General features: G+C 51.6%; 1 protein-coding gene across 1 annotated transcript in view; it reads left to right on the top strand.

Moving 5' to 3' along the window:
* WNT3A (Wnt family member 3A) overlaps positions 1 to 21,820 on the top strand; it is a 46,401-nt gene that overhangs the window by 10,657 nt on the left and 13,924 nt on the right. The window contains exon 2 of the mRNA XM_060006746.1: positions 7,591 to 7,832. Within this exon, the coding sequence (XP_059862729.1) occupies positions 7,591 to 7,832 (242 nt within the window). The remainder of the gene's footprint in view (positions 1 to 7,590; positions 7,833 to 21,820) is intronic.

Genomic DNA, 21,820 nt, shown 5'->3' with positions numbered 1-21,820 from the left:
AGAGGCACTGGTCCCTGAGGAGGGGTGGTGCTGGGGACACAAGCAGAGGAGGGGGAGGGAGGGAAGAGCTGTCTAAAGGCTGTGGTAACCAGCCCTTGAAGGTGGCAGACCCTTGGGCTACACATGGAGGGGCTACCTCCTTGCGAGGTTCAGTTCCTTCTGGCCTGAGCAGCTTGGAGGATGAGAGAAAAGAGCCAGCATGAGCAGAGGAGGGAGATGGGGAATATTCAGTCTTCACTGCATGACAAATGACCAGAGTTATGGCTTCAAACATTCCCTGTGCATTCACAGAGTTCACGGCTCTGCAGGTCGGAAGTCTGCGCAGCTTGTCTGGGTTCCCTGTTCAGGGTCTCTAGAGGCCAAAATCAAAGTGTTGACCAGTCTGGGGCAGAATGTGCTCCCAACCTCCCCCAGCTGTCAGACTCTGGTCCTTGCAGTCCCCATGTACTTGCGGCTATCTGCCGAGGGTGGTTCTCAGCTCCTCGAGGCCACTTTCTGGTCCTAGAACACAGCCCCTTCATCTCAGAGCCAGCACCAGCTTCAGACGCTGCTGATGTCTCCAACTTCTGCTACCAGCTGGAGGCTCTGCTTTGAAAGCATGCGTGTGGATAGATTAACTCAGCGTGGTGGCCCTGATTTATGTCTGCTGTCCACTGCAGGTCCTGCAGACATAGCAAGTGTGATCTGTCTACGTTAAGAGTTCTGGACAGGAAGGTGGGCACTCTTCATGCCATATCAGAATCTGGGCCTGGGGGGTGGGAGAACAGGAGAGCAGCCACCTCCTTCCAGGGGTGCATAGCCGCCCTCTGTCCCATCCCCCCAAACCACGTCCCCTCCCAAATGCTCCTTAGATGTCCCCCTCTGGATGCCAGGCCCCTGGGGCAAGGAAATGACATCTTTATTTGTACCCACCAGTAACAGCAGTTGAACTCACCTTCAATTATGAATGGAGGTGACAAACTGCAGCAGCATTTGTGGCTTCTGTGATGCTATCACCAGGAGAAAGCAGATACTTTCGTCTCAGATGACAGTTTGTTCAGAGATTACAAAATGCCATTGAGCTCTCAGCCCATCATGTAGGCTCAGTAAAGAAACACACAGCCCTGAATCACAAGCTTGTTCCCTGTTGTAACCCTATGTCAGTCTGCTTGTTTTCTTGTAACTGTTTCTTTCTTCTCCACTTGGTCTGGGATGATGACTTGACTGTAGTGCAGAGAGTTTGTGCCGGCCAAACCCACTTCCCCTAGTGGTCACATCTTACATAATTATCAGAATGGAGACCACACTAGTGCACAGCCAGACACAGGCTGACTTCACCAGTCTCTCCACGGATGCCCTTTCTCTGTCCCAGGATCTGACTCGGGAGCCCAGGTCGCATTTGGTGTCATTGCATTTTATGCGCTCTGAGAACTTGGGGAGGCGTAGAACACCAAGATGGTGGTGCCCTGTAGTTGCAGCACTTTCCAGTTTACAGCATTCCTCTCCCACTAGGCTGTCTCTGGTCCCTGGCGAGACCCTTAGACAGGACAGTACGTGGTTATCCCTGGGGTCTGGGGCCCAGAGTCCTGGATGCTCCCCAACATCCTGTCCAGCCCCCAGCCCCAGGCCAGTGCACCCTCCACTTCCTCCTGGAAGGGCATGGGAGGAAGGAGTTACAGATCTTGGTTTTCCAAGTGTTAATTGACTGGGGGCAACTACCTTCTTCTCAGATTAGAAATCGGAATCCTGGGGGTGGTAAGGAGATAACATATGTCCAGTTTGGAATTTTTTCCAGCTTTATGGAGATATAATTGACAGATAACATTGTGTAAGGTTAAGGTGTACAACATAATTATTTGATGTATTTACATGTAATAGTGATGTATATATTGCAAAATGATTACCACAATAAGGTCAGTGAACACAGTTTGGATCTTTAATATGAACTTTTTATGAACCAATTTATCCTTCAAGGCCCAGCAAGATTCAGTGACCTGAGTTGGGCCCCCTTGACCCTTCCCTGCCCACTTTCTCCCACACACTGGACCCTCCTGTGTCTGACAGGACCCCCCCCACACAACTTTCTGCCCTCCTTGGGCAGGGTCTGCATCACCCAGATCCTCTTGGTTGCCCAGCTCTGGAACAGAGGAAACTTTCTGGAAATAATTCAAGGAACTAAAGGGGCCGCCAGGTCCCGAGGGGGTGGGAGAGGGATCCAGTCAGGCTTGGTGGAGGCCAGAACAGCTGGAGTGGCATCTGGGCTGGGAGCTGGCTGTCAGTACTCTGGCCGTGCTCTCGGAGGTGGTCATACAGGGCCTGACTGGGAGGAGGTCTGGGAGGAGACAGGGGTAGGGGAGCCGACTCAGCACCCCAACCTCGGAATGAGCCTGGGGAGAAGCTGTGAACTTGAAAGTCCCACTCTGCTTTCCCTGGAGCTGTGGCGCGGCGGCGTGAAGGGAGGTGGGGAGGGGCCGAGGTGGGGTCAGGCTCTATGCTTTCTGTGGGTGGTGGTGGGGTTCTGGGGATGCGCAACTCAACCCCCACTCAGAATGGGTCCTGGCCTCTGGTGTCTGGCAGAGGGACCAGCACCTCGGGAATGGTGAGGACCGAGAGAGACTTGAGTCTTCTTTCTCTTTCTGTCTGAATTGAGTGACCCTTCTTCTTCCACTTGTTCTGAGTCTCCGAGTACATTCAGCCAGTAAAAAGAAATCAACTGAGTGGATTTGCCTTCTGACGGACCCTCTTCGTCCCTTCTCCAGTTCGAGCCAGGCTGCCAGCAACAGAAGAGAAGAAGGAGAGAACCCCCATGAACCTCAGGAGCCAGCCCCTTCAGAAAGGCTCCATGGCCAGAGCCATGAAGGTCAAACCTTACCCTAATGTTCCATCAGGAAATGTTCAAACATCCAGAAAAGATGCAGGACGTCGACGGAGAACATCTATGTACCCACAACTCACATTTTACCTGACCCAGTGTATCCATACCTAAGCATCCCTCTATCCACCCACCTGTTCATCTCATGGTTTATGTGCCCTCAATCCACTCTTTCCCTGAACACTTTGGCTGGCTCATCGTTAACTAGAGTTCAACATTTGTTTACAAATCACATCCCACGTGGAGCATCAAAATGCGGCACAGATAGATGTGAAGTACCCTGGCTCACGGAGTGGAAGAGCCACAGCCTGTCACTGCAGCCTCGCCCGGAGTGACAGCTCAGCTCATCCCTGCTTCCAAATGGAAACCCCTAGTCCCAGGCACACTGGGACAGTTGGTTCCAGCCCCACCTCACCTGCCAGCCTCTGAGGCACCTCTGCTGGGGCTCCTGTGTGCTCCAGGGCACATAGGTTGAAGACCACTAGCCTGGCCCCCACAGTCACGTCTCTGGCCTGGCACTCCATCGAGGCCTCCAGGACTGGCCACAGCAGCCCTTTCTTGGCCTGAGACAGAAGGAGCCTGGTGAGTGACCAGCCAGGCCAGCCAGAGATGGACCCTGAGCTATGGGAGGTGCCATAGGAGCTGCCGAAGGATCCTGAGCCAGAGTCCTGATTCTCCCCCAATCCAGCTCCTGCCCTGTGTCCTACCTGCTGTCTTCACAAGGCTGCTCAGTTCCCGTGACCCTTCCGCATGAGCCTCTCCACCCTTTGCAGAAGATGTCATCCCAAACTCTTGTGCTGCCAGTTCCACGTTACATCCTGTTCATGCCGAGTGGCGTGGGGGAATAATGCTGGGCAAAGGTGGGAGGCGGGGAAATTCAGGGTCACCGGGAGGGGTACCACATGGTGGAAACAGATAGCCGACCTCAGCCAAGGGCAGTCGGAGGCCAGCCACACGCGCCGATATAGGCAGAGTGGTCACTGGGGCCGGGATGGGATGTCTCAGTGGGTGGAAGGGTGTAGAAACTGGCTGGAGTAAGTTGGGTAGGAAGTGGAGGTGATGATGTTCTGGAGGAGGACTGGGGCCCAGGGAGTTTTGCCCTCTGATTTACAGGTGGGAGGTTCTCCACGAAAGCATGGGCTGAGAGTGGCAGCGGGCACGCAAGTTAGACACGGCCTACCTCCCCCGCTGCCCACCACCAACCCGTCCTGAACATCTGACCTCAGCCTGGAGTGGGCAGAGCTGGCCCATCTTCTCCACCCTGCCCACTGGGTGCCTCCAAGAACAGACTGCTGACCTTGGCCTGCATGCCGCCTCTCAGTCCAAGGGCCAGCTTCCCTCCCACCCTCCCATCCGTGCATTCAGCCTGTCCATCAGGAAGCTAAGCACCTAGGGCAGCCCAGGGGTCCCGGAGAAGCAGCAGAGCAGCCCCTGTGGTCTCCGCTCAGAGCCATCTGTGCAGGACAGGGTGCAGGAGAGCGAGGCTCAGATCACAAAATACTTCCTAGAGAGGAAAGACCTCACAGCTGGGTGAAAGCAGAGGGCTGGCCTTTCTGAAAACCTTGGGGTCCCAGACTGTGGGGTGGGTGTGAGAGAGAGCTGGGGAGGGTCAGGCCTGGCCGGGCACCCAGCACCCAGTAGGCTCTGCAGGTAGTGAAGGAACAAGCAAGGGAATGAGCCAGCCCCACAGTTGAATGCCACTCGGGAATATGGACTCAGGCAGTGGCATGGGGATGTCCGTGATATCTGGCACGAGGTCATGGCTGGTCTTTGGCTCATCGAGTCATGAGGATGGACAGGATGGGGAGTGTGCCCAGGGAGGGGGGTCAGCTATTGGAGCATGGATGTGGGAGGGACCCAGGAGGCCAGGAGTCTGGTCTGGAGGCTTCGGGCCTTCCCCAGGAACGGGGATTCTAGGGCTGGCCACTCATTAAAAGAAGGCTCAGCTTCACTTGAACACCTGACTGCAAGGTGTCATGGACAGTCCCTGGGGAAAGACAGGTTTTAATTCTTGAGAGATGCACTTGATCAGGAAGGGAGAGCAAGCAGAGGACAAGGGCTGCATGGTTGCCCAGAAATGGTGGGCAGGAGGGCACGGGATGAGAGGATACCATACATGGAAACCCTGTGTTCAGGACTTCAAGGAGCAGTTGCCCTCTCCCAACCAGCTAACTGAATACAGAACTACATAAATGCTGCCGAGGCGAGGCGTAGAGGGTGGCCCTCACACAGAAGGGCAGGGGGACTGTGGGGGACACCAGGGACTCCGTGTGGCCATGGAGATGCATGGGACAAAGCCCCATGTCAGCTGAGAGATGGGTGGAGACAGGACGTGTGCGGGGAGGCTGGTGTGACAGGAGCAGGGAGCTCACAGGGTGTGAGAGGAGTGAGCTGGACAGATCCAGATTCTAACAGGACTGTGCAGTGAGGAAATGTTCTCTCTGGGTCATCCAATGAGGCACCTCCAGGTACTGAAGGGCGTGGGTTTTGTGCCTTAAGGCAAGGCAGCCTCTGAAGATTCTGAAGACGAAGAGGGAAACATGTTAGGATATGATGTGTATTTCCAGAGGGTGGGTGTGTTTCTCTGAGAGACAGTGATCCTGTTTCCTACCATTCTCACCACAGCTGAATGGAACTGGGTTAGACTCAGAGTAGGACTTCCTGAAAGTCAGCATCTTAATGCAGGTGTGTGGCTTGCTGAGGGACACAGAAACCTTTGTCCCACCTTCTCAGGGGTGCTTAGCCCTCCCAGGGGAGAGGAGGTGCCAAACAAGAGGAACCTCTCGGGGGGGGGGGGTGGGCAGCTGAAACGTTTATAAAGCTGCCATTGCTTTGGTTTCCCCTCCAAACAAAGGAAGGGGAAACAGACATTTCCACCTGGATCCCACCAGAGAAAGCTACCAGATAAGCAGGAAGCGTCCTGCCAGGCAGAGGGGCCACTCTGGGCCTGGGACACACCACACCAGACACCCCACAGGGAGGAGGAGACCCGGCTCCCTGAGGAGGAGAGAGTGCAGAGGCCAAAGGCCTGGGTGAGCGTGGGTAGCATCTGCACCTCTCTGTGCCAAGAGAGTCCACAGATCTCTGGGGACTAGGTAAGAAGGCACAGAATGCTGTTTCCCTGGAACCACCCCACTCCCAGTCGCCCTCCTAGATCCGTGGGGCCTCCCATGCTTTGGTCTTCTCTTACCACCCTAAGGGTCTTCATAGCCCCTTCCAAGAGCTGAAGAGCCTTTGTGATATCAGCGGTTGATGGGGGGCAGGCTTCCACAGCCGGCCCTGAAGAGTAGCAGTGGCCGCACAGCCATTCACATGGAACACCCACCCAGGGGTGAAGGAAACACTGAGACGCAGAGGAATCAAGCAGAGCTCTACCAGCAAGAGCTCATCAACCCACTACAAAGACAGATGCATCCACAGGTGAAGGACTGTGGGTCATCCATCGGGATGGGCAGATATAACAACATGGCACCATGGGATTGGAGAAGCTCTTTCCCCTCTGCCCCAAAGAGGACCTCGTGGTTCTTCCTCTTAAATCAAGGTGTAGTCACATATAGTAAAATGACCCCATTTCAGTCAGTTTTGACACATAAACACATGTGTAACCAACACCTCCATCAAACACAGAGCGCTTCCCTCACCCTAGACCAGTATGGTCCAGTAGAACCTTCCACAGTGACTGAAATATCTAACCATCCAATGTGGTAGCCACAGGCCATGTGTAGCTGATGTGACCGAGAAGCCAAATTTTTCTCTCATTTATTGTCATTTTGCTTAATTTAAATTACATAGGCATGTGTGGTGAGTGGGAAAAATTTTGCAAAGCACAGACTGAGAAACATTCTCTCATGCTGCCTTCAGGTCAGGCCAGTCCTCCCTATGAATGAGGAAACTACCCCGATTTCTGTCCCCATCCACAGTGTTGCCTGGCCTTGGTCTCCATCAGAGGAATCGTGGTCACCCACACTGGGTCAGGCCTCTCTTCAGCGCCCTGCCAGGGAGATCCCTGCCCTTTGCATCAGTTGTCCACTCCTCTCTGTTTCCAAGGAGAATTCCACTGCAAGCGTAAACACCGTCTGTTCAGCCACACTTCTATGGATGCATACTTGGGTGGTTTCCACGTTTTTCTCTGACGATCACAGCCCTGTGAATATTCTTGAGCACATCTTATTGTGGACATATGCTGTTATATCTGTTGGGTAAATAGCCAAAAGCCGGCTGGCATGGCCGGTATGAGTTCAGCGGTGATTTTCACGCATATGATTTAGCCACTGCTGTACCCCATCTCACCGCTGCTCCAGAAGTGGCCCTCCTCCCTCCTACCACAGACCCAGCCGCTCCTCTCTGTGCTGACCCAGCATCACACTGTATCCTCGAGTTCTCTCCTCTGCGCTCCTGAACAGTTTCAGGGTGCTACTGTCTCCACCCCAACAGAACGGGGGACACCTGCAGTTGCGCAGAGAAGCAGGCAGGCCTCCACCGCTTCCTTGATTTACTTTCTGTCAATCCACGTGCACATCATGATGTCTTGTGCTAAGTCTCAGGTACAGGTTAGGGACAGGCTTCCTGCACGGTAGAAGCACACCTTGCCCTGGAATGCACAAGCGTTTAGAAGGAAAGGGCCTGTGTGCATCCTCCAAAGAAGGTTCACACTAAGGCAAGCCTGGCTCCTGCTCCTGTTTCATGGGCCAGCAGTGCACCCCTCTTACTAACCAGGCCCCCTTGTCCTCCTCCCCCAGGTCCCTGGCTGTCGGGCCCCAGTACTCATCTCTGGGGACGCAGCCCATCCTCTGCGCCAGCATCCCAGGCCTGGTCCCCAAGCAGCTGCGTTTCTGCCGGAACTATGTGGAGATCATGCCCAGTGTGGCAGAGGGCATCAAGATCAGCATCCAGGAGTGCCAACACCAGTTCCGTGGCCGCCGGTGGAACTGCACCACTGTCAACAACAGCCTGGCCATCTTTGGCCCTGTGCTGGACAAAGGTACACGTGGCACCCGTCATGGCTTTTCAGGCAGAGGTGGCAGCCCAGGGATGTGCGTGCAGCAGGGTCCAAGCCAGCTTCCCCCTCAGTGAGGGTGGGCACAAGCCACTACATTCCCCTCTGCCTCCGTGTCTCACCTATGCTCAAGTGTGGGAACAGCACTTCCAGCAGAGGGGGCAGTGCTGCACAGACCTCATTACCGTAAGCATCTCCCATGTGGGTCCTTTCCAATGCTCACCCACTCTGGAGGGTGCTCCTGACACTGGGAAGGATGTAAGAGAACGCAGAGGTTCCTCCTGCTTCCCCTTTCCCAAAAGCAATTACGTAGTTCCACGGGGACAAGATTAACCATTGCAGGTTTCCTACAGGAGCCAGGACTTCAGGCAGGTCTTAGAGAGAAAATATAAAAACAAACAAAAAACACAGAAAGGGAGAGGGTTGGAGATCACAGAGGCACACAGCAGAAGTTATTCAGGGTCATGGAGCCAGGGGTTTATTTTGGGAAGGAGAGGAAGATTGGGAGTGCTGGGTATTGGTTAACTTACGGTGAAGAGCAAACGTTCACAAAACCTAGTAGTTTAAACAATATTAATCATGTGTTATATGTCCCAACATCTGCAGATGTAGACAGATGCAGTAGGCAGGGCTGGTCTCTGCACCTCTGCTGGTCCTCATTTCTCTTACATATCTGGTGGCCAATGCTGTGGTCAGCAGGAATACCCACAAGTAGCCTCTTCACGTGACCTGGGTTCCCTTAAATATAGTGGACAGGCCCTCCAGCAAGTGGGGAGAGAAGGAGGGAGAGAGAAAAAGAGAGAGAAAGAGGGAGAAAGGCTACTTTCACTGAGCAAAATGTTTTCAAGATGTATCCACCTGTAGCATGTTTCAGCACTTTATTCCTTTTTATGGCTGAATTATATTCTACTGTATGGATGGGTCACCTTCTGTTTATCCATTCATCTGTTGATGGACACTTGGTTGTTTCCAACCTTTTTTGGCTATTGTGAATAATGTTGATATGAGCACTTTTTACAAGTATCTGTTTGAATACCTGTTTTCAGTTCTTCTGAGTATACTCCTAGAAGTGGAATTGCTCAGTCATATAGTAATTCTGTGTTTTGAGGAATTACCAAACTGTTTTCCACAGCAGCTGCACCATTTTATATCCCCACCAGCAGCACATGAGGGTTCCAGTTTCTCCGCATCTTGTGCCAATATTTGTTATTCTTTGTCTGTTTTTTCCTTTAGCCCTCCAGTGGAAGCGAAGTGATGTCTCATTGTAATTTTTATTTGCACATCCCTGATGGCTAATGATGTTGAGCATCTTTTCATGGGCTTGTTGAACATCTGAATGTCTTCTTTGGAGAAATGTCTATGCAAGTCCTTTGCCCAGTTTTTAATTGGGTTGTTTGTCTTTTTGTTGTCGAGTTGTCAGAGTTCTTTATATATTCTAGACAATAGATACTTATCAGAAATACAATTTGCAAATATTTTCTCCCTTGTATAGATTGTCTTTTCAGTTTTGTGACAGTGTCCTTTGATGCACAGAAGTTATAAATTTTGGTGAGATTCAATTTACCTATTTAGATGTCATATCAAAGTAAGCATTGCCTAATCTAAGGTTACTAAGATTTACACCTGTGTTTTCTTCTAAGAGTTTTACAGTTTTACTTCTTACATTTAGGTCTTTGATCTGTTTTTAGTTATTTTTTGTATATGGTGAGAGGTAAGGGTCCAGCTTCATTCTTTTGCACGTGGGAAACCAGTTATTTCAGCACCATCTATTCCAAAGACTAGTCTTTCCCCCATTGAATGGTCCTGGCACTCTTGTCAAAAATCAATTGTCCATAGATGTCTGGGTTTATTTCTGGAATTTCAATTCCATTCCATTTGTTGATATTCCTGTCATTCTGCCAATATCACACTATTATGTTTTCTGTAGTTTTATAGTATGTTTTAGAGTTGGGAAGTATAAGTCCTCCAACTTAATTTTTGTTTTACAAGATTGTTTTGGCTTTTTTGGGATCCCTTGTAATTCCATATGAATTTTAGGATGGTTTTTCCATTTCTGAAAAAAAGGCAGTTGGAATTTGTTTTTTAACATCTTTATTGGAGTATAATTGCTTTACAATGGTGTGTTAGTTTCTGCTTTATAACAAAGTGAATCAGCTATACATATACATATATCCCCATATCTCCTCCCTCTTGCGTCTCCCTCCCTCCCACCCTCCCTATCCCACCCCTCTAGGTGGTCACAAAACACTGAGCTGATCTCCCTGTGCTATGCGGCTGCTTCCCACTAGCTATCGGTGTTACATTTGGTAGTGTATATTTGTCCACGCCACTCTCTCACTTTTTTATGGAGATTGCATTGAATCTTTGAGAAGTATTGCCATCTTAACAGTATTAAGTCCTCTAATCCATGAACATGGGATGTCTTCCACCTATTTAGGTCTTCCTTAATTTTTCAGCAGTGTTTTGTAGTTTTTAGTGAACAAGTCTTGTACATCTTTGGTTAATGCATTCCTAAGCATTTTTATTCTTTTTGATGCTATTATAAATGAAATATTGTTTTATTAATTTCCTTTTCAGATTGTTCACTGATTATGTATAGAAGTACAATTGATTTTTGTGTTTTGATCCTGTATTCTGCAAATTTGCTTAATTGTTTCATTAGTTCTAAGAGTTTTGTGTGGATTCTTTAGGATTTTCTATATATGAGATCATGTCATCTGTGAATAGAAACATTTTTGCTTCTTCCTTTCCAATTTGGAATCCTTTTATTTCTTTTTCTTGCCTAATTGCTCTGGCTAGCACTTTCAGTACTATGTTGAATAGAAGCAGTGAGAGTGGGCACCCTTGTCTTCTTCCTGATCTTAGGGGGAAAGCTTTCAGTCTCTCACCATTAAGCATATGATGTTAGCTGTGGGATTTTCATAACTGCCCTTTATCAGGCTGAGGAAATTCCCTTCTATTCCTAATCTGTTGAGTGTTTGTATCATGAAAAGGGTGTTAGATTACATCAAATGTTTTTTCTGAATCAATTAAGATGATCACGTTGTTTCACCTTCATTCTATTAATGTGGCATATTATTATTGGTTGATTTTCATCCATTGAACCACCCTTGCATTCTTGGGATAAACCCCTCTTAGTCATGGTATATAATCCTTCTAATATGCAGGACTTTTGCATCAATATTCATAAGGAATATTAGCCCGTAGTTTCTTTTCTTGCAGTGCCTTTGTCTGGTTTTGGTATCAGGATAATGCTGACCTCATAGAATGGGTAGGAAGTGTCCCCTCCTTTTCCATTTTTTTGTAAGAGTTTGAGAATGATTGGTGTTGACTCCTCTTTAAATGTTTGTTACAATTCACTAGTGAAATTCTTCTTTGCTGGGAGGTTTTTCATTTCTAATTCAATCTCTTTACTTGTTATAGGTCTTTTTGGATTTTCTATTTCTTCTTGGGTCAGTTTTGGTAGTTTGTGTGTTTCTAGGACTTTCTCCATTTCATCTAGGTTAGTCCTTCATTTTTGAAAGATAGTTTTGCCAGGTGTAGAATTCTTGGTTGACAGTGTTTTTCTTTCATCACTTTAAGTATATCATCCCACTGCCTTCTGGCCTTATTAGTCTCTGATGAGAAATTGACTGTTAGTCTTATTGAGGATCCTTTTTACATGATGAATAACTTCCTTCTTGCTGCTTTCAAGATTCTCTCTTTGTCTCTACCATTTGATAGTTTGATTAAAATGTCTCAGTGTGAAGCTCTCTATGTTTATCCAACTTGAAGTTTGTTGAGCTTCTTGGGAGTATCTTGAGTCTTCGAGGTTTTTTTTAAATCAAATTTGGAACTTTTGGCCATTATTTCTTTAAATATATTCTTTCTGCTCCTTTCTCTCTATTTTCTTCTTCTGGGACTCCCACAGTGTGTTTGTTGCTACATTTGATGGTGTCCCACAGGTCTGTTCATTTTTCTTCATTGCTTTTTCTTCCTTCTCCTCAGACCGTATAATTTCAGTTAAACTATCTTCAAGTTCACTGATTCTTTCTTTTGCCTGCTCAACTCTGTTGAAAACTTAAAGTGAACATTTCATTTCAGTTATTGTACTTTTCAGCTCCACAAATTTTATTTGGATTCTGTTTATAATTTCTGTCTCTTTATTGACAGTCTCTCTTTGTTGAGAAATTTTTCTCCTGGTTTCCTTTATCTCTCTGAGAACATTTAGGACAGTTGATTTAGAGTCATTGTCTAGTATGTTCATATTTGTGCTTCCTCAGAGATAGTTTCTGTTAATTTAATTTTCTTTTTCCTATGGATGGGCCATACTTTCTTGTTTCTTTGCATGCCTAGTAATTTTTTGTTGAAATGTGGAGTTTTTGAATATTATAATATGGTAACTCAGGAGATTAGATTCTTCTTCCTCTTCAGGGTCTGTTGTTGTTACTATGGGTTGTTGTTACTTGTTTGTTTAGTGCCTTTTCTAAACTATTTTTAATTACTGCATTCTATGTCATGTGTGGTTCTCTGAAGTCTGTTTCTTTAGCTTAGAGTCAGCTAGTGGTTTGGCAGAGATTTCCTTAATATCCTGGGATAACAACAACAACAAGAAAAAGGCCCCCACTCTGCCATATTGCTGATGCCACTTTGTATCATCTTTTGAGACCTAGCCTCAAAGGCTGGGCAGTGCCACATTCTGTTGGTCAAGGCAGTTACAAAGGCCCACCCAGATTTTAGGGTAGGGGACACAGACTCCACCCTTGATAGCATGTTAAGGTCACCTTGGGAAATGAGCATTAAGGATGGGACATTCATTGGTGTGGCCACCTATGGAACTGCCATCCAATGGGCCAACAGAGATTTGATGCCTGAGGTGGGTCCCCAGGGGCCACCGCTGAACATGCTGTCAGTAGCAAGAGTAGGCCACAGAAGACATAAGAAGAGAGGATGCCAAAGGAAGGCTACTAGGACAGAGGTAGGGTGGGTCACATCAGCAAAGATCTGCTGGGGGCCCTGTAGTCCCAAGGGGCATTGGTGACAGGATGGCAAAGGCCATGTACCACCTCTTCCACACACCTGCTTTCCCATCTTGTAAAGGGCAGCCCCATCCTTCTGTTACTTGGAGTCACCCATGATTCCTCTCCGTTGCAAGTCCCATCAGCAGTACCTTCAGAGTCATTCCTGAATCCAACAATTTACCACCAAGCCCAGCCACCCTGACACCCTGCATGATCAAAGTGGCTCCTATACAACTGCTCAGTCCCATTCCCAATGTCCCTGAGGCCAAAAGAGCTGTGTCAACCACACCCCTCCTTCACTTGGGCCCTCCAGGGCTCCCAGCTCTCTCGAATCCTCTGGCCCTGCTGCCTCTTTTCCCTCCACCTCTTCATCCTCCCTGTGCCCCTCTCCAGCCCCACTGGCCTCTTGGCTGCCTCCCAAACACTGAGTACAAGTCTATCTCCACCTTTGTTTTTGCATATCCCTCTGCCATTGCTCTTTTCTCTGCCTTGTGTGTGATTCCCTGCCCATTTCCCTCAGTCTCCTTCTAAATGCCACCTTGTCTCCTGTGTCATGTAGCATCCCCCATGCTGACCCTCTCTATCCCATCACGCGCTATCACATCTTGCTCCCCGTTGTCCTCAGTCCTTTACCATCACATCCATCAACCACCCCATGAGTACTGTGAGGCCCACCCCAGCTGCCCTGTCTGTCTTGCCAGCACGTGGCCTGTACATATGGGAGGAACAAATGGCCTTGCTCAGACCTGGCAGCCAGAATGCAGAGGAAGGAAGAACAAAAGATGTCTGGGAGGAAGACACACCAGGCCCTGAGACTGCTGGCATACTGTGGGCAGAGGTCCTGAGAGTGCAACTGAGCATTGCATTAAGGGCAGGTGGGGCCCGGTGGTGTTTGTTCAAGGGGTCGGGGCTCTCCGACATCAGGCAGTCATGGTCATGCCCCTCAAGGTTGGTCTGTATTCTCTAGGAGCAAGAAGGGGCAGAGGAGAGTCATGTCATGTGACCTTGACCAGCAAGTCAGCTCACTTCCTGGAGCACTAGCGTCCCCATCTATAAAATGGGAGAATAATTGCCACAGCCAACTTCACAGAGCTACTGGCTGGGTTAATTATACATCAGCTCCTGCGGGGATGGCCACTGACATGTGTGGGAGAAGTTAGGGCCACAGGGTGATGTGACACATTGAGTGTGGGGGCATATGTGTGTGAGTGTGTGTGTGCATGCATGTACATGTGCATGATTGTGTGTGTGGTGCCTGCACGTGTGTGTATGCATGTGTACGAGTGTGTACGTGTGTGTTTGAACATGTATGTGTTCACGTTTTTGCATGTGCATATTTGTGTGTAGTACGCGTGTGCATTTATGTACGTGTGTGTGTGGTGTGTAGTGTGTGTGTGGTGCAGGGTCCCATGCTGTGCCATGGTCAGGGAGGTATGCCCATCAATTTCACCATGCCCGGGAGGGCCCAGACAGGATCATGGTGCCATCTGGGTTCCTGGCTCCAGAGCCTGATGCGGGTGTCTAGGGTCCCCACACTCCTAAGTAAGAAGAAATGTCAGGGATTTGGGGAAGAAGGCAGAAGGCTGTACACCTGACACGGCTGCCATCCTGGTGGTGGAGGAAGGCTGTGTCAGGTGGGATCAGGCCCCACCTGGAAGCCAGAGAAGGAAATGTGGATTTATTTCTGGGCTCTCTTCTACCCCATTGGTTCACATGTCTGTCCTATGCCCAGGCCACACTGTCTTGACTTCTGTGGCCCTGTAGTAAGTTTGAAAACAGGGAAGTGTGAGTCCTCCAACTATGTTCTGCTTTTCCAAGCTTGTTTCAGCTTCTTGGGGCTCCTTATAAAGGGATTTTAGGATCAGCTCATCAATTTCTGCAAAAAAAAAAAAAAAAAACTTGGTTTTTTAGAGATTGCATTGAATCTGCAGATCACTTAGAGGAATATTGCCATCTTAACAATTTGAAGTCTTCTGATTCATAAACATGGAATGTCTTTCCGTTTATTTAGGTCTTTAACGTCTTTCAATGACATTTTGCAGTTTTCAGCAGACAAATCTTCTATTTATTCCTAAGCATTTTTTTCTCTTTGATGCTATTATAAATGGAACTGTTTTCTTCATCTCACTTTTGCATTGTTCATTGCTAGTGTATAGCAACATGGTTGATTTTCAAATATTGATCTCATACTCTATGACCTTGCTGAAGGTTTATCAATTCTAATAGATGTTTCATGCATTCCTTAGAATTTTCATGTCATTTGCTAATAGAGACAGTTTTCTCCCGTCTGGACACTCTTTATTTATTTATTTTTTTCTTGCTCAGTTGCCCTGGCTGGAGCCTCCAGGAAATGGTGAATAGCAGTGAGCAGAGCAGGTGCCCCTGATTTCTTCCTGATCTTAGAGGAACAGCTTTTGGGGCCCATTCTGTTCTTAAAATTTAAAGATCTAGGCATGAGGATCATCCTTCAGAAAAATAAACAGATAAAAGGGAGAGTTTTGATATAATGTCTCTTGATTCTTTGAATTTTTTCTGAGTTACCTGTGCCAAAAATCTCACAGTGATATATTATCAAAAAGTTTTAAAAATTTTGTCAGCTCATCATTCAATTGGGTCCTCTTTCATTCTGAAACAAGAAATTGGAAACACCTGATTTACACAGAGCTTGGTGTCCCAGTCTTTATAGATGGTACCAGGGCTGGACATGTGCCAGGAAAACTGGGCGTCTCTTCATGGGTCAAGTGGGAGATGGGTGGTCCTAGAAGGGGAGGCGGGAGAAGAAGCAACAATGCCAGTGAGGTTGCCTTGGAATCACCCATGCCGACCTACGCACCCCTAGGGATATGTGAACCTGCCTTGGAGACCCCTGGGGCATAGCATCACCCTCACAGGCCCACAGGCTTCGTCCCTTTTCTGCACGTTCAGACACAGGATCCTGTCATGCTCAGCTGCAAACCCGCAATCTTCCAGCTATGGTCAAACACACAAGCACCTTAGTCAGGACAGCTGTGGAGGCCCTGAGGCCTGCCTCTTGACCCCTGCCCATACTCCCTTCTGTGTTACCCACATCGGGGTGCCACATCAGCCATGCTGTCTCCCAGGCGACTTTTCCAACATCGTCATTATAGAGGGACCTTCCCTGCCAGTCCAGAGCTGCCTGCACCTGCCCCTCGCTGGACCCCACAGTCTGAAATGGAGTCAGTCTTTGTGGGCCCCATTTTTGCAATCCTCATCCTCTCCAGATCCTTCTTATCTTTAGCTCTCAGCCCACAGGAACTACCTGGGGGGCAGCTCCTGGCCTCCAGAGCAGCTCCTAGTTTCCTGCCTCCAACCTCAACATCACTCTCCCGGGACAAAAGCTGAGCCCTGCAGGGTGATCTCAGGTCTGGTGTGGGGCCTCCTGCCATGCACAGCAGGCACATAGGGCAGTACCAAGGTTTGCTCTGGCACAGAATGGGTGCTTTATAAGGATGTGAGTGACTGAAGGATGAGCACATATGCCTGAGGGTGCCCACATGGGTAGGGTTCCCTGGGGAGGGGGGCGTCTGAGCTGGATCTTAAAGGGTTTTCTCTCTTTCTTTAAAACATGTATACAGTGCTTTTGGAGCTGTGTGTTAAGTGTTTTACACACAGCAGTAAACTGAATCCTAGCACCCATCTCATGAGCCAGCACTATGGTTACAAGTTAAAGAAACTGAGGCACAAAGAAGGGGCTAGGCCAGGACTCCTAAGAATGTGCCAGCCTGTGGTGGAGGGGGTGGTGGTGTCTGTAGGGGCTCTCCAGGTGAGAACAGGCGCTGCAGGTGCCCAGGGCCTGCCCCAAGGAACAGACAAGTCACTAACTTCTGGGCTGGGGGCCCAGGGAGTTCCCCCTCTTCCTCTGCACTCCCTCACTTCCTTGAAAGCCTCTCAGGGGGAACCAAGACTCCAGCAGGCCTCTGGGACCCTCGTGTGGCCTTGGTGTCCCAGTCCCTTTGCCCCCATATCCACCCTTCCCATGTCCACTCTCCCCTCTTGTCCTCTCTCCCCCGTGTCCACTCTCCCCCATGTTTTCCCCTTCATGTCCACTCCCACATGTCCATGCTCCTTCCTCTGCCCTTTGCCCCCTCTGCTCCCCCCTCCCCCGACCTGATCTCTGCCCCTCCCTCCCTCCTCCATTTTCAGCTGGATGAAAGTCATCTCAGCTCCCATACGCCCTCACCACTTGGTCTAATGAGAAAGAGGAAGCCCTCTCTCCCCCATCGCTTGCCACGGGGCTGAGAAATGGCCGGATTCATTGTGGCGCAGAGCTGAATGGCCCAGGAGGAAGGAGCCTGCCAGGTGCCCCAGAGAGAGGCCAGCTCTGGGAGGCCATTGTGGAGGCCCCCGCCTGGCCACCGGGCCACACTCACAGTAATCAATCTGATTGGATTAGGGTCAGGGCGACCCTAATCGTGTCAGAGGTCACTCAGGCTTTGTGGCAAGGTCCGTGGGGTGCTTGACCACCCCTGCTGAGGCGGCCTAGTTGAACAAAGCTTAACACTGTCAGCTGAGCAGAGGGCCCCAGCCCCGTGTGGAGGTGTGCGAGTGTGTGCGTGTGGGGTGAGGATAAGAGGGAAAGAGCGTGTGCTCATGCCTCCTGCTTCCAGCTCACACACACACACAAACCACCATCTGCCTGGCCTGGGGCTGGGGGCTGGGTGGGCCAGGTGGACCCCTGAGAAGCCGCCACCGAGGAACGTGGGGTTGGGAGACAGAGGTGAGCCCGGGCTCGGAAGAAGTACCCTCCACCCTCACTTTCCACAGCAGCAGAACCATGGAACCTGCATTAGCCAGAAAGTATTTGAAGAATTTTGAGTGCATGAAGGCTGGCACACGATTGCGGCTTATCTGTCCCTCCAGGCAGGCCCCTGGACACCTGGAGCGCCTGCTTTCCCTGAGAGCTGCCCGACACCCACTCTTGACCCCCAGTGAGGTGAAGGGGTGGGGAGGCCAAAAGGCAGGGAAGGCAGGTCCCAGACCTCAGCGCCTTAGCAGACACTCCTGGAGGAAGCCCAGCCAGGGCCATGCCCCTAGGGAAGCACAGTGGGTGCAGCCGGTCCAAGGTCCAGGCCAGGGGGTTTGTGGGTGGCACACGACTTTGGGGGGACCTGGGTCTCAGCTGGGTGGGGCATTTGCAACTTACAGACATGGAAGGGGCCATAAAGAGGTGAGTCATCCACAGTGGGGAGCAGGACCCTTGATGCCTCTCCCACTGGTGTCCCAGCACGTCAGCACGAACAGGTGGGGCATGGTCCCCAGCTTCATCCTCAGTGACCTCTAGAAACTGGACCTCAGCCTGTGTCCATCCACTAGTTTAGGGCCCTCGGTATAGTGCCCTTGGCAGTGGCTTTCCCAGGCACCCCCAAGCCTGGGCTACAGTGGCTTCCCTAAAGAAGAGACTGGGGGAGCCACTCAACCCTGCCTCTGATTCCAGCATATGTGCCTCCAAAACTCCCTTCGGGGGTCTCAGGACCTGGAGGACACAGGGCCTGCACATCTGCATTCCAGGTGGGGCATCCCCATTGGCAGAGGGAGCCTTGCTGCTGGTAGAAGTGGACTGACTCTCACTGTGGGGTCTGCACTTGGACCTCACCCATTGGGCAGCTGAGCTGGGGACCCTGGCTGACCCCTCAAAGCACATCATGTCAGAGTCCTGGCTGGTTACCCTAGGGGCAGGGTCTGTGGGTGTCAATCAAGGTCTCCGCAAGTGTGTTCCGGGTGCCTGTTGCCTTCTCTGGCTCCCCAGACAGTGCTCCTATCCCCTCGCAACCCTCCGCCCGTGCCCTTGGACAGCCCTGGGACAAGCACCCACGTCTGCCTGCCTTCTTCCCCATTCTCCTTGGAGGTTGGGCTGGGGAGGATCAGGAGGGGGGACAGCATGGCCTGTCCCCTCCCCAGCAGAGCCCCTTCCCTTGGCCAGGCTCCAGGGGGTGGTCTGTCCACCTCCTTGTGTGTCCCGGCTTGATCTGCGGAGGGCCGGCGTGCAGGCACGGGGCCGGGGCAGGACAGCCAGGACGGCACAAGCCACAGGGCTCAGGAGGGGTCAGAGAGAAGAAGGGGCCCTTGAGGGAACCGGCATCCCTGAATCCAGGTTGCAACCCCTGACCCTCATCGGAAAGTGTTTCGGTTCACGGTGGTTGGGGAGCTCCGACTGTCTCTGCGGCCTCCCCCGTATATCATTAACTCTCCCCAGTTGGGGGTGTGTGTAAAGGGGCCAGGAGAGACCCCGGCGACACCCTGCCGCGCCCGGCTCAGAAAACAATATCCCCACGACGACGACAAGATTAAGCACAAGAGAAAAGTGAAAATGCTGCTGGCGATTCACACGCCCTCGGGAGTGCTGTGTTAAAGCGTGTGAATAGCGAGCTCCCCTCGCGCCCCAGGCCCCTGGGCTGCGCATACCTCCCGGTTGCTATGACTGGCTTGCTATGGCCTAATCGCCGACGAGGGGGGAAATTCATATAAAATATCGAGAGCCATTGTGGGCCTAACGCGGCGTGACAGTGGCTCACAAAGCCAGATTCATTAGCCCCAGCAGGTAATCAGGACGCCGGCCGTGCTGGCGGCCGGGCGGTGTCAGGGGCCGCAGCTAGAGCGGGGCGCAAGCTGCATTCCGCTCTCAGGTGGCTCCATCCTTTGTGCAGGACGGGCCAACGGGATTACCAAATGCCATTGCCCATTGCGACACCCCCTCCTGGCCGCCCCGCTAGCTCTGAGACCAAGGAAGGTGGGCTGTGTGGGAAGGGAGCAAACTGCCGGCTAGGGGCTCAGGCCAGTCTCCCATCTCTTCTTCCCTCACGTTGGGGCGTTGGTAGAGGGAAGAGGTGCCAACCTCTGAACGCTCTAAAAGTGCCCTTGAGGCCTTCATGGGCCAGGGAGACAGACACAGAGCATTTGCTGACCTCTCTGCACTTGCACAGGCACTGCAGGACTTGCTTGTCTTTTGGGGGGTGGCCATCCCCGGAATTGCCTCTCTGCATCCTCCCCCTCCTACAGCCTCTCACCTGCCAGGTGTGCAGAGGCCCAGGCCTGGCCCAAGGAGGCTGAGTGGTGCCTGAGAGGGAGCCACAGTCGCTGCCCTTGAGTGTGGGCTAAGGATGCGGCATGAGTGAGGGCACTGAGTTCTCTGTGTCCTGCCAGTGATGCTCTGTGGGCAGGTGGGAGCAGAGAGCGGCCCCCACAGAGGCTCCCGTGGAGGCTCAGTGCCCACAGGAGCCATTTGCCCTGACCTGGCCTCTCTGTAGTCCTGTCCAACTGTGAGCACCAGCAGCTGCCACAAAGAACTCTTTACCTGGAACGCCAGGGAAGACTCACAGAGGGTCCCCAGCTGAGTGGGGACGAGCCTGTAGGATGGGGGATTCTCCTCACATACCTGGCGAGAGAGAAGCTTCCCTGCAGGGCAGTAGACTGGTGGGGCTGGGGTCCAGGACTCCCCACCCTGGGCAGGTGATTGGGGTTGCAGCCATGGTCCTGACCGTGGGGATGGCGTCTCCATGGAGACAAGGGAGCCTGCCTTAGGGCTGCACCCTCTCTGCTGACCAACCCCAGCACCAAGGCAGGGAGTCTGACCCAAAAGTCAACACTGCCCAGGGGAGTAGTGGAGCCCCAGGTCTCCAGGGGCCACGGGGCAGGCACGCCCAGGAGAGAGAGGGCTGTCCCTCAGGCCAGAACTCAGGCAGGAGGAGGCTTTGACAGGCAGGTCCTACAGTTCCCAAGGAGGAGATCACACCCCACCCTGCCCCAGGCTGAATCCCCACCCAGCCACCAGATGATAGCAGCCAGGCCCCAGTGACCCAGGGCCTCACTTCACAGACGAGCCAGGCCAGAGATGCACAGCCCACTGCAGGAGCCCGGAGCAGGGGGAGTATGTGAGACCCTCCATGTTAGCCACCTCCACGTCCCTCTAATGGGGGGGGGAGTGTGTCAGAGACACCCTTGCCACGGTAAACTCCTCCCCTCTCCCTGCAGAATCCTGTCCTGGGACCTCCCTCCCAAACACCTCCTGAGTCTGGCCAACTTCCAGAGGAGGGGACTTAGGAATCTGAGACCACAATGGAGCCTGAGTTCAGCTCAGGGATGCATCAGAATCACCAGAGGACTGCTTACAGATATAGATGCCCCCCACCCAGAACAGTGGGCCTGGGTCCACTGGTAGGTCTGCAGTGACCACTGCTGGGGCACCTGGTTACCTGCAGAGCTTCTCAAAGGGTCCACTGGGTGGACTCAACAGATAGAACACCCAGGAGCTTGATCTCATTGGTCAGTGGTCGAATTTGAACCACAATCCCCTTCCAGGAACTTCCACTGCCAGGGGTCACACTCTATCCTCCGAAAAGCGCGCTCCAGCGCCCCCTCAGGCCAACGGGCTTATCCCAGAAGCCCTTGGCCATCCCCTTCTTCTCATCTGGTATCAGGCCTCCATAGCCTTCCCCTTCCAGGAGAGGACAGATGGGTCTCTCCTCACTCCCTGTGGCTGTGAAGTATGGGGCCCAGCAGGGCAGGTGGGCCCTTCACCTCCTGAAAGCTGCAACTACTGAAACAGCCTGGTGGTCATGGGACCTACGGCTGGGGGGGGTGCAGGAGCCTCTCCTGCGACCCCTGTCTGGGCACAGTACTCACTGTCGGGCAGCCTGGGACCGGGGCTGACCCATTTTGAGCCTTCACACGTCATTGGGACTGAGAGGGCCTGCAGGGTCCATGGGGGTGGCTCAGCAGAGAGGAGCCCTCTCTTTCTGTCCGGACCAGTCCTCTCAGCAGTTATAAAAAGATGCGCAGGGCCCAGGGCAGGGAGGCCTCTGGGCAGTGCTTTCCTATCAATCCCTGATAAAAGGGCCTTCTGGGTAATCTCCCAGAGGGAAAATCAGCTCTGGGACAGAGCCTGCAGCCTTCTTGTCCACTTAGAACACAGTCAGTGCTCAATAAGTAGTTGCCAACCACCAGCTTCATGGTGAA

The sequence above is a fragment of the Delphinus delphis genome, chromosome 3, assembly GCF_949987515.2.
Source record: "Delphinus delphis chromosome 3, mDelDel1.2, whole genome shotgun sequence".
In the NCBI taxonomy this organism is placed as follows: Eukaryota; Metazoa; Chordata; class Mammalia; order Artiodactyla; family Delphinidae; genus Delphinus; species Delphinus delphis.
This window is presented reverse-complemented; position numbering and strand designations above follow the sequence as displayed.